Here is a 13,506-nt window from a genome sequence, read left to right on the forward strand (position 1 = left end):
CTGTTTCTTCAGCGGTCTTGCGTACTCGTGTAACGCAATCATCAACTGCCAAAGTTCAGTTCCACACGCGTGAAACGGAGGACGCGTGAAACTTCCCGAATGTGATCTTGATATCGAGGACACACCGATGCAGACTTGGCACCGTTCTCGCTCTAGACGTCCCAGAAGTCATTGCGACTGGAGGTGGGAAGCTCAGCATTTTATTTAGATTTATTATAAAAGTTCAGAGGTATGACTTATTTACCTCAGGAGTTTCTCTAAATGAAACTGTGAATATAAACATTACCATGGACATCCTAATAAAGGAAAAAAACACATTAAGAGTGTTTGTTTGCTAAAATTTGTATTAAAATCTATTTTATTTGTATTGTGCAGAGTATATTTATAATGTTTTATGCATAGTATATATTTTAAAAAAAGGGAAAAAACAATAAATCGCTGTATGAATGCTGTAATGTTTAAATAATTTTCCATTAAAAACATGTGAAGGTCACGTGACCATCAGAAAGAACGCAGCATCTCATTCCTCACAGGATTCGTTCTCTGTCCTCATGGTCTTCAGAGTTTGTTCTACCGAGGACACCTGGCAAGGTCTTCCGGTCTCTAGAAGAATGCAAGTCTGTTCTCTGCGTTCTTGGAATTGAGAAACAGCCTTTATCTCCAACTTGCTTCACCACACCTGCCCAGAAGTTTCTAGTATATCTAGTAAGAGCTTAATTAGCTGGCTCAGGTGTGTTTGATTAGGGTTGAAGCTAAATTCTCCTGGACACCGGCTCTTCAGGACCAAGTTTGGACACCCCTGCTCAAAGCAAAGTCAGACCTTAATGTCCCAATTAAATCATTAAAATTAAATAGTAGTAATCTAGAGGCCTTTGCTTTTCATATAAGTCACATCTGATACCAAATGATCAACTAGAAGTCAAGTTATTATTTGTTGTTCCTAAAACTTGGATAGGCGACAAGACTTTTGTCAGGTAGTGTATATATTGACCCTTCCGGTAAAGTCTAGATGGGATACAGCAGCGGATATTCTAATCAATATAGCATAATTTGTGAAACGGTAAACAATAATTCATATTATTAACATCACTGTGAAGGATAGGTTCAGGGTTGGGGTGGGAGTAGACATTAATAAAATACAATTTAATGGATAATCCAATAAATAATATGAATAATACTCTGTATAATTACTGTAATTGTTGGTTTTAGGGTTGTGGTAGACGTTAATAAAATACAAATAATAGGTAATTTGATTAATAACATATAAAATAATTATAATTATCAACAAGAAAACAAAGACAATAACAAAGGAATCAACCCTAGTAACAACAAAAAGCAGAGAACTGAGCTGAGCAAAACAACAAAAAGATGCCATGAGGTTTACCACAGAAATTGACACTCGAGTGCGACGAAGTGAACAGTCACGTGACGTAATCTCGCAATGACGGTAATTATTATGCCATGGCGTGAACAGCCAGTATATAATGGCGGTGTGTGTGTGTGTGTGTGTGTGTGTGTGTGTGTGTGTGTAATTAGTGATGCTGGTAATTGTGGGATGAGCGCTGGCTGGCTCCAGAGACGCAGGCAGTGCCATGCAGAGAAGCGCCCGCCTCATACCCACCTGTGGCCGAATCCCCCAGTGTGCGTCCCGGGTAGGCTGTTTAGTGACGGGGATGAGGAGAGGAAGAGACGGTGAGAGATGAGAGGATGACAAGAGCAGGAAAAGTGCAGGAGAGGGGGAGAGAGAGAGAGAGAGAGAGAGAGAGGGAGAGAGAGAGAGAGAGAGATCTAGATAGTTATAAATGAATCATTGTAAATATACTGATTGTTATGCTCCATATTTATGGAATGAGCTTCAAGATATATCACTTATGAAATCTGTACCATCTATCGCTATATTAAAAATATTTTAAAGACTGTCAATTAAGAGCAGGGCACATGTTTTAACAGTTGATTATGGTTTATATTGTTTTTGTGTGTGTCTATGTGTCGGGATATGTATTTTTGTAACTCTGTCCTGTCTTGACCAGGACTCCCTAGTAGAAGAGATATTGTATCTCAATGAGTCATTCCTGGTTAAATAATTAAATAAATAATTAAATAAACCAATGAACGGACTAAAAAATAAATGTCTAATTAAATATTATTTATTATCATTAGTTGTATCGTAAAATGTTGATTGTTTAATGTACAGTTTATTCTCATTTATTATTATTATTTTTGTAGATGTAGTTTTTTTAATACTACAATTTACTGTGTTTACTATGTTCACTTGGTAAAATACCCACTGCTTATCAAGTAGCCCATTATATATATATATATATATATATATATATATATATATATATATATATATATATATATATATATATATATATATATATATATATATATAAACTAAGAGGTAACGTGTGAACATATTTATTATATTATATTTTATTTAAATCAGCTATATATGTATGCACAGTCTAAGTTATAATTATTAGCCCCCCTGTCTATTTTTTTTCCTCAATTTCTGTTTAACACTGAGAAGATTTTTTTTTTTCAACACATTTCTAAATATAATAGTTTTAATAACTCATTTCTAATAACGGATTTATTTTATCTTTGTCATGATGACAGTAAATATTATTTGACTAGATATTTTTCAAGACACTACTATACAGCTTAAAGTCACATTTAAAGGATTAACTGGGTTAATTAGGTATAATAAAGGTTTGTTCTTTAGACTATCGAAAAAATATAGCTTAAAGGGGCTAATAATTTTGTTCCTAAAATGGTGTTTAAAAAAATTAAAAACTGCTTTTGTTCTAGCCAAAATAAAACAAATATGATTTTTTCCAGAACAAAAAATGTTTTCAGACATACTGTGAAAATTTTCTTGCTCTGTTAAACATAATTTGGGAAATATTTAAAAAAGAAAAAAAAATTCAAAGGGGGGCTAATAGTTCTGACTTCAACTGTATATATTGCTATATATAAATATACTGTATATATTGTTTCTATTTCATTATATATTATAATTGTTATTACTTTTTACTCCACCCCCTATCCGCCCGCCCCTGCTATGTACACTTTGGCTAGATGTACCCATGTATGTTATGCAAATTAAGTGAATTGAATTAACACAATTAACTGGGAGAGAGAGAAACAGAAAGAAAGAGAGAGAGAAGAAAGACAGAAAGAGAGAATGACACTTTTCCTGAGCAGCAGGATGAGCTGAAGTGAGTGTGTGGATTATATGAAGACTGATGGACATCCAGATACACTGAGTTCTAGAAGAGATGGTGCTGTTACTGAGCATAAACTGAAAACAAATCCTGTACTCAATCTCAGAAAAAAAAAGGTCTTGAATATATACGAAAAACACAACCAACAGCAATAAAAATGAGATTAAATATATTGGTTAATACAAATATTTCAGCTTATTTCACAGTCAAATGTAAATAATCACAGCACTCTTCCAGAATACTTTCGTGGGACCAATTTTCTTCAAATGACATACCAAAAATGTTCCTGCTTTTTATATATATATATATATATATATATATATATATATATATATATATATATATATATAGCTGTTTTCTCAGGCGTATTTGTTTATGTTCAGTTGTATAATATTAAAAACAATGACAATAACCTATTTATTACCCTAAAACTGAAATCACTGAACCTACACAAAGCAGCTTAAGAGAAATGCTAATTTTAGAAGAAATGTAAGATGATGTTTAAAGGCTTTTCTATCTATCTATCTATCTATCTATCTATCTATCTATCTATCTATCTATCTATCTATCTATCTATCTATCTATCTATCTATCTATCTATCTATCTATCTATCTATCTATCTATCTATCTATCTATCTATCTATCTATCTATCTATCTATCTCGGCATGAATGAGTACACCCCATTTTAAAAATTAATGTTTATTGCAACCCGGGCTCATTGTGGAAACGTAGTCCAGCGGACGTTTCTGGAGGCCGCGGAATACGTCCCGGCGGGTACGTACCACTGCAGTTTTTGTTTTTGCAAATTCGCGAGAGGCCGCTGTTGTGCGCTTTTTCGCACCTCAGACGCCTCTCGCGAGTGCGGTTCGCGCCCGCGGTGTTCTCGCTTGAACCCACCAGAGGCCGCTGTCCGACTGACCGGATGACTGACTGCGCGACCAGCCAATCGGCCGACCCGCCCTCCTCCTTCCCCGAACCCAACCAATTTTACCGATCGACCAGCCCGCCCGCTCGCTTCCCTAAACCCGATCCACAGTTTGCTAAAAGCCGTCCAAAAAAATAAAAGCCCTGATTTTCGGATTTCGCCGCGTTCTTACCCTGTCACGAAACTTGTTCACTTAATTTTTGGGATTCTGTTTTTGTCTTACCTGATTGCTGGAACAGCTCTTCCCCGGACTCGAAACTGGTCGCCGTGGTCGACTCATCTCTGGATCTCGAGCCTGCCGATGTACACGGTGAGCTGAGTGGACAAACGGGTTGAAACGGGGAAGCCCTCCACGAGGTAAGGCAAGCGCGAAAGGGAACCGCGTCACACCACCCCGCAGCGTTCGCTTGAAAAAAATAAACGCAGCCGTACATACCCCCCAGGGACGTATTCCGCTGTCTCCAGAAACGTCCACGGGACTACGTTTCAGAATGAGCTTGGGTTGGTTTATTCATTTCTCAGTGAATATAGGTAATGTTTTTTAATGCATTTAAACAAAACCGAATTTTTTTAACAGATATATTTATTAAAATAATGTTTTAGTGACCAAACATATTTAGAAATTGAAAGATAATACAATTAAATTCAAGCAAAATAAATTACAACCTAAAAAATTTCAACTACATTCTTTAAATTTGATTTTTCTTTTCTTTTCTTGATATTTCAGTCCTTTTTTAAATTTGTATTTAATATTTTTCTATTACACATAAATTTGCGTGTACTAGTTTTTGGACCGTTATCGCAAGTTATTTTATTAGATAAGCTGCAGATTTGGCTTCAGTACTGACTAATCTGCATATGGACAAAAATAATATTGTATAGCTTCCTATCTATCTATAACACATATAATTAAATTAAACTAAATTGGTGTATACCACTATTGTTAAAGTTTTAAACCTTATTCTTGTAAATAAATACATTTCTGACTAATGCAAAATACAGAAACACTATATATAAAAACGTTATTTCTTCTAATAATTAAATAAATGATTATGAAATTGAATGGAATGATATTATGCAGCACTGTTTTGTAGTTAGCTGGGGACTTTTTTTAGGCACTGCGTAATATCATTGTGCCTGCTGCAGCCATGGTACAGCAGCAAAGTAGCTTGATTATTACTCCAGAATAAGAGAATAAGAGTATAGGTCCTACATCAAACTAGAAACTTTTAATTTTCTGTCAGTGTCAGGACATTATGTGACTACAGAACTGTCGGGCTTTAAATGGAAAAGGGATCAAAACTCATGTTTATTTTTGAGTGAGATGCTAATAACCTAATCTGATTCAATCATCTATGCTAAGCTAAAAGTGCTCCCGCCAGACTCGAAGATGGGCTGAATTTATTAAAAATGTTTAGTGTTTCTTTATGTCTAATTACACTCTAAAAAAACGTTGAGATATTTATTTAACCCAATGGTTAAACATATTTGGTGCTTTTTTGGGTTATTTTTTTTTTTAACCTTTTTAAGTTATTTTTTAAGAACTCAACCAGTTTAGTTAGATATTTGGTGCTTTATTGGGTTATTTTGAACCTTTATTGTGTTTTTTATTTAATAACTCAATTAGTTGGGTTAAAAATGTAAATTTCAACAATCAACTGATTTAACTGACACAGAAAGGCTGTATTAATATGTGTTGTTATGTGTTATGTGTTGTTTTTGCGTTATAAAGTTTATTTAGGCTATAACACAAAAATATTGTTGTCATTGTTTATCAAATGACCTCTTCGTGTCATTTTTTATATCTGTTTCACTATCAAATACCAACTTTTAGAAGCGTTTGGATGTGGTTAAACTGTATTGTACACTGTGGACACTGAGTGAAGCCTGCTGCAGCTGCTGGACAGCCTCTACCGCACAAAGAGCACAGGGTTTTCTGCCTGCACATTTTATACCTGTCTGCACTTTGTTCTGTTTCGTCATTGTTTGTGATTCTTGATTTATTTTAACAAAAGTGTCTGGAATTTAAAATGTAACGGAAAAACACTTTAAGGGCCCTATCATACACCCGGCGCAGTGTGGCGCAAGGCGTGGCGCAGTAATCTTTTGGTAGTTTCAGCTTGGCGCAAGAGTCGTTTTGAGGCGTTGCGCTACGCTGTTTATAGCAAATGCATTAGCGCTCATTTGTGCACTCATAGGCGTTCTGGTCTAAAAAGGAAGGCGTTCTGAGGTGGACCACTGGCGCGTTGCTATTTTGAGAAACTATAATAGATTTTTCATTAGACCAAAACTAACCCAGTCTAAACTCCGGCGCAGAGTTGCGCCTCGCTTACGCACTGCTTAATACACACAAGAGAGCAATAGGCAAATATCTTTACATATGAAAAAATTTAAATATTAAGGATATATATAGGATATAATAAGAATAGATATAGAATATAAATATAAAGGATTAAAATATTACAAAACATATTATTTTCTAGCCTACATAAATATGAAAAATCACTGCTTTTATGTCTTCATCTCGGGAGGCTTTTTCAGTTCATTCTTAACAATTTGCTTTTGTATAATGTTATTATTATTAGCAGTATTATTTATTATATCCTTATTTATATTAGTTTTATTAAAAACAAGCTTAGATTTGCCCATCTGCAAGTTTTAGACCATATGGGGCACAGCATGTGTTTTAGGATATAACTCAGGTTTTTGAGCACATTTTGTTATTATTATTCATTTATTCGTTTGCTGGAAATTAGAACTGAATTTAGAAATAGTTTTGAAACGAATATTTGCGCTTAACAAACAAAATTATTTACAAATAGGCTAATTGATGTCTGTGCGTAAAGGTTTCCCTATCCAAGAGCGAATGTGAAAGTAGTTCCATTATCTCTCATTCTCACGCAGTAGATGCTCTGTTTAACAGTTTTCTGTTAAAAAACTGTCAACTGTTTGCTTGTGAAGTGCTCATTTTTTTCCACTTAGACTTACTTTGCGTCCTGTAAATAGCGAATGCGCTCTTGGCGCGACGCAGCTGGCTCTTAAAGGGAATGGGAGATGAGACTCTAATTGGTTTATTCTTAAAACACACCTATAACTCATTAAGAAAATAAACTCAACCCTTTTAGACCATGCGCCATGGCACAAAGCAGGTTTTCCCGTCCTTAAATTAGCAAAAACGCATTCTGACATTCCCTGAAAGCGTTTGCGCCCTGCGTTTGGGCTCTGCGCATGGACCGTCAAAATAGAGCCCTAAGTATTTTTTTAACTGCAAGTTAATTATTTACATATTCATACTTATAAATAGTAGTACTAGTAATAGTATAGCAATATAAATACTAGTCGGATAAACAACATTTAATCAAAATAACCTAATGCATTGGGTTAAATTATAATCCCCAATGCATTGGGTTAAAATAACCCATAGTTGGGATGGTGCTATAATAACCTATAGCTGGGTTAAATGTTGTGGTATTTTTAACCCAACTATTATAACAGAGTATGTTTGTTTGATATTTGAGAACCACTGCAGCTCTCTTGGATATCTGCTTTCAGCTTTTCTCTGCCTCTCTCAGATCAGATGTGAACAACAGTCAGTCATTATTGTGGTGAGTGTTGGGTTAAATACCATGCTGAACCACAAGAGGGCAAGCTTGATCTCAGTGTTTTCATGTTTTCATCATGTAGGGTTATAGCAGGACCATCAAAGTCGCTCAAGAGCATCAAAGTCACCTTGAAGAGGACAAAACCTGACCTGAACTGCTCAAATTCACACGCAAATTACTAATATCTGATGCTGGATTTGCTTTTATATAGCTCAGACTCACAAACTGCTAGTTAGATTTACAGACGGTTGCTGTAATATAGCAAGTATAGCACATTCAATTAAATAAATAAATTAAGAAAGATTGAAACAGTATTTAGGCTTTTTTCCAAAATGTTTAAATAAATAAAATAAGTTTTTTTTTGTATTTAATAAATACAATGTTTTGTATTTTGTGAGTCCGTTTAAAGGCATATATAAAGAGATTAGCAAAATATTAGACCTGTTTAAATTATATCACCAGCAAAAAAATATTATTATTATTATTATTTTATATTATTATCATTTATTTATGAATTTTGGACAGCCTTGAAATATGTTGGTGTATTTTAAATAAATTATTAAATTATTTTTTAACTAATAAATAAAATACAGTGTATTATATCCATTTAAAGGTTTGAATTTAATTATGCAAAACAAAGATTTATTTATTTATTTAAACATGCATATGCAGATTAGAAAAAAACTTTGACCCGTTTAAATGTAAACACCAGTAAATTTATTTATTTATGTATGTATATATGTATGTATGTATGTATTTATTTATTTATTTATTACATTTTTTTAACAGTGTTGATTATTATCTGTGTGTATTTGGCATTATGAAGCACTTTTGGTCAACCACAGTTGTTTTTAATTAAAACAATGTAAAATATCAGTTTAAATGATGTAAATAAAATATAAATAAAACAAAAATATGTAAATTAAAAAAATTATAAAAAATTAAAAATCTAAAGACAATTTTTAGAAATAAATAAATAAAATAATAAATCTGACAATTAATGCTAATATTTAATATTCAATTAGTTAATAAGAAATCTTAGTAATTAAATCAATCAAACTAATAACTAATAGTAACATTAATAATAATGAGTAATAAAAATAATGTCTGTTTATCCATCCATATATCTGTCCATGCATCTATCCATCCATCCATCCATCCATCTATCTACAAATAAAGTGGTTTATTTTTTGTGGTTCACTCTAGTATTACTGTTGGCTTATTATTTGGGATGGTGTAGCATGTGCCATATTTGAAAGTGTGTAAGGTACATTATTGCTGATTATCTGGAAGTATGATGCTAATGTAGAGCAGCAGAAGCTCCTCTTTTAAAGAATGAAACGATGAAAGGCAGAGGAGATGTTGAAGAGTTCTGCGGCACATCAAACTCTTACATAAAGAACTGCTGATTGCTTTCAGATGGAGGCTTCATTCCTCCGGCTCTGTGTGTGTTTGTGTGTGTGTGTGCGCGTGTGTGTGTGTGTGTGTGTGTGTGTGTGTGTGTGTGTGTGTGTGAGTGTGTGCGTGTGTGTGTGTTTCTGCCCCCGCGAGCAATCCAGCTGTGGTGTGCGAGACTCAACAGCAGAAAACAACAACTCTGATGTAGCGTTTTATCATTAACTACAACTCAAACTGGAAAAAAATTAACATTACAAAGTCGTTGTTTTTTATTAGCTGCTGAGGCATTTGATTCTTATTCAAAATGGATTTATTAGTATTACAGATACTAAAAATGACTAAAAACTAAAATGACATGAAAATATAATAATAACAATAATAATAATAATAATAATAATAATAATAATATAAAAAAAAATCTCAAATTAAAATGCTTGAAATTGTGGAAAAAAATATTACATAAAATAAAAAAAATAAAAAAATAAGTAATATAATATAAGAATTAAAAAGAATAAACTTGCATTGCTAACTAAAACTATAAAAATACAAAATAAAATCATAATTTAAAAGAAATTTAAATAGATAGATAATTCAAATATAATATAATATAAAAGAATATAATATAATAAAAGAATATAAAAAATCTATATTAATTTGAAATGAAATTTTAAAAAAAATGGTTCGTAAATTAACTAAATAAAGAAATTAATATGGAGAAAAATTCAAAAACTAAAAACCTAGAAATTGAGAAAAACTTATTATATTCAAATATGTCAGATTATTATGATAAATATAATATAATATAAATATAAGCAATATAACATAAGTATATAAAAAACAATTTAATATAAAATATCTATCTATATATCTATAGATAGATAGACATTTAAAAATCCTAAAAATATGAACCAAAACAAAAACAAAAAACTCAAACATTATTAAAAAATAATATATACAAAAAACTAAAATATTTGATTGTTACCAAAGCTAAAACAAAAAATATATATATATGTATTAAATAAAATAAAACTATAAAACAGCAGAACGTTTCAATTATTTCAGCCAAACACACCTTAACTATAAGTTTATATTAAAACAGGTTAACTACACCTTTTAACATGAACTAATAATAAAAAACAATTAAAGAAATTGTTAATCTTTTTCAATATTAGCTTTGACACTAAAGCATTATTAAAATCACAAAAAATATCAGTTCGTATTGTTAAATGCAGTGCGATGAACAGTTGTTTTCTTAAGAAAGGCCTAGTCATAGCCCTAACCCTAACTAATTGAGCATTATTAATAATATTTAATGCATAAAATAATGTTCACTAAGGAGACTTTACTATAAAGCAGAGCTAAAAACACAATAATAAATGAATCCTGCAGTATTTCCTGATATGTTATAGACCAGCTCTGGTGTATCTGGAGCTTTGAGAGGGAAAGAAAGATACTCATATGAAAGAACCACATTTGTTTACAGTCAAATCTGAACTAATAATAAAACATGAGCATGGAAAGACATTGATATTTGGTTCTTCCTTATGAATATGAGGATGAAGACTGAATGGGTGATTTTAGATGATGGAGAAATGATGAATTCACTGTGAAGAAGCCATCAACATTCATATGATGTTAATCTACACCCAAAAACAAACATTTTGGGCCTAAAATTGAGATTTATTCATTTCAATTGTGTATGCAACGTCCCTCCATTTGGATTACACAATTTGTTGTAATTAGATAATAATTAATATGCTTAAAATAAATAACTAGGCTTATATAATCATAAGTAATTAAAAAAATTGTACAAGTGCATTCACAATAAACATATTTATGTTGGTTCTAAACAGCTTAAATGTGTACGGTTTGAAAAAATATATATTTATATTCTTTAATTATACAACAATATGCATCGTTGTAAACTTATAATTGTGAAGTTGTAAAAAAAAAAAAAAAAAGTTGATTATAACTTGACAACGATTAACCCCGATTACACATTACACATCCAAAGTAAATATACATTTTTTCTTTTTGCCCGTAAAAAAAGCAGGGCTTTATAACAAATTGAATGTAACACAAATGGAAGGAAACTGAAACCCATAAATCTCAAACATGAGCCTAAAAACATATATTGACAGTCGGACAGCGGTGTAAAACAGTAATTACCCGAGATCTCGTGTTGTCGAAGCTCGTTGTATTTGTAGGCCTGCTCCATGGGCCTGATGGAGTTGTGGTAGATCTTCCTCAGCCTCTGTAAAGCAGCTAAAAGATGGAAAACACACTATAAACACAGCAGAAGTTTCAGCTTAATAATACAAATTTTGTTATTATTTAAGATATATTCATTTACTTGATTTTCAAAACAAAACAAAAAAATATGAAATAAAATAAAACATCATAAAATAAAAACAAAACAAAAAAGCAGCTGAATGAGGGAAAACACAATAAACACAGCAGAATTTTAATATCAAAATTGTTCTAATTATATTTTGTGATTCATTTACACGCAAGATTATCAAAACAAAACAAAAGAAAAAATATAGAACAAACATCATGAAATAACAAAACTAAAAGAATGCAGCTGGAGGAAATCACACAATAAAACAGCAGAAGTTTGAGCTTAATAGAATTTTTGTAATCCTTGTGTAATTTATTTTCATTTACCTGGCAGGGATTTTCAAAACAAACCAAAACACAAAAACAAAACAAAAAATATAAAATAAAACATAAATGCAGCTGAAAGAGGTTAAACATATAATAAACAAAGAAGTTTCAGCTTAATAATAGATTTTTTGCTATTTTTTTTTCATTTTTATTCTTTTTTATTTACTTGCCAGGAGATTTTCAAAGCGAAACGAAAAACAAATCAAAACAAAACATAAAAAATAAATGAATAAAACATAAAACAAAAACAAAACAAAAAATATAAAACATAAAAAACATAAAGCAAAAATATAAAACATGGAACAACAAAAACAAAACCATAACAAAAAATAAAATAAAAAAAAAGTAAAACAAAACATAACAAAACAAAAAATAAAACAAAACATGACAAAACAAAACAAAAAATAAAACAAAACATAAAACAGAAACAAAAACAAAACAAAAAATAACAAAACAAAAAAATACAATAAAATATAACATAACAAAACAAAAACAAATAAATAAAATATAAAACATAAAACAAAACAAAATAATAACAAAACAAAACATAAAAAAGCAAAGCATAAAACAAAAAGCATAAAACAAAACAGAAACAAAACAAAAACATAACATAAATCATAAAACATATACAACATTAAAAACCAAACAAAAACATGGACCAAAACAAAAAATAAAATACATAAAAAACAAAACAAAAAATATAAAACATAACAAAACTTATAAAGCATAACAAAACAAAAACAAAACATGAAACAAAACAAAAACAAACAAAAAAATAAAACAAAACATAAAAACAAAACCAAAAATATAAAACATATAAAACATAACAAAACAAAAACAGAAAAACAGAAAACAAAACAAACAAAACTAAACATAACATTATAAAATAACAAATAATTGCAACTGAAGAAGGAAAATTAAACACAGCAGAAGTTTCAGCTCAATAATAGATATTTTGTAATTATTTTTGTAATTAATTTTCTTTAACTTGCCAGGGATTTTCAAAACAAAACAAAAATATATAAAACATAAAATCAGAACAAAAAAAGCGCAGCTGAAGGAAGAAAACACACAATAAACAGCAGAAGTTTGAGCTGGACACACACCAGGGGAAACACTGCAGATGGGCTTGTGGATAAAAAGCATTTGGGAAGGAAATGAGAGGAGACAGCAGCGTAAACAAACCTAGAAACACTCTGAGGTTAGCAATGGATCCGTTTGTTGGAAAAACAACTTTCTCCTGGTGGCTAAAGCGACTTCTAGCCTGAATAATAGATTGCTGCTGTCTTTTGTAGAAAGTTCGGTTCACTGGATGCAATGACTCAAAGTGTTTTCATGCTCCTCGCAAAGTTGTTGTTTTTAGGTTTAGGCAATAAGTAGTTTACTTTAGGTAGTTTTAGTTTTGGCATAGTGATTCTAAAATATTGTTGTATTGTTTCATTGTTGTATTTTTAAGTAGTTTTAGTTTTAGCATCAATACTCCCGTGGTTGTAAAATAAAATACAATGAAAAATATTAATTGAATTAATTAAATAAATAAACAAATAAATAAAAATATTTTGTTGCATTTAAGTAGTTTCAGTTTTAGCACCACTACTACTGTAATTGTAAAATAAAATACAACTTAAAAAAATAAATAAACAAAATTAATTCAATAAATAAATAAATAAAATGTTGTTGTA

At 31.0% G+C, this 13,506-nt stretch overlaps 1 protein-coding gene across 3 annotated transcripts in view; it reads right to left on the reverse strand.

Moving 5' to 3' along the window:
• The window catches only part of srl (sarcalumenin), a 67,106-nt gene that overhangs the window by 13,712 nt on the left and 39,888 nt on the right, over positions 1 to 13,506 (reverse strand). For 2 of the 3 annotated variants that reach the window (XM_073939936.1, XM_009299804.5), the window contains one exon: positions 11,327 to 11,422. In XM_073939936.1, coding sequence (XP_073796037.1) covers positions 11,327 to 11,375 — 49 coding nt within the window. In that variant the 5' untranslated portion in view covers positions 11,376 to 11,422. 3 annotated transcript variants of the gene reach the window in all.

This window comes from Danio rerio, chromosome 3 (assembly GCF_049306965.1).
Source record: "Danio rerio strain Tuebingen ecotype United States chromosome 3, GRCz12tu, whole genome shotgun sequence".
NCBI lineage: Eukaryota > Metazoa > Chordata > Actinopteri > Cypriniformes > Danionidae > Danio > Danio rerio.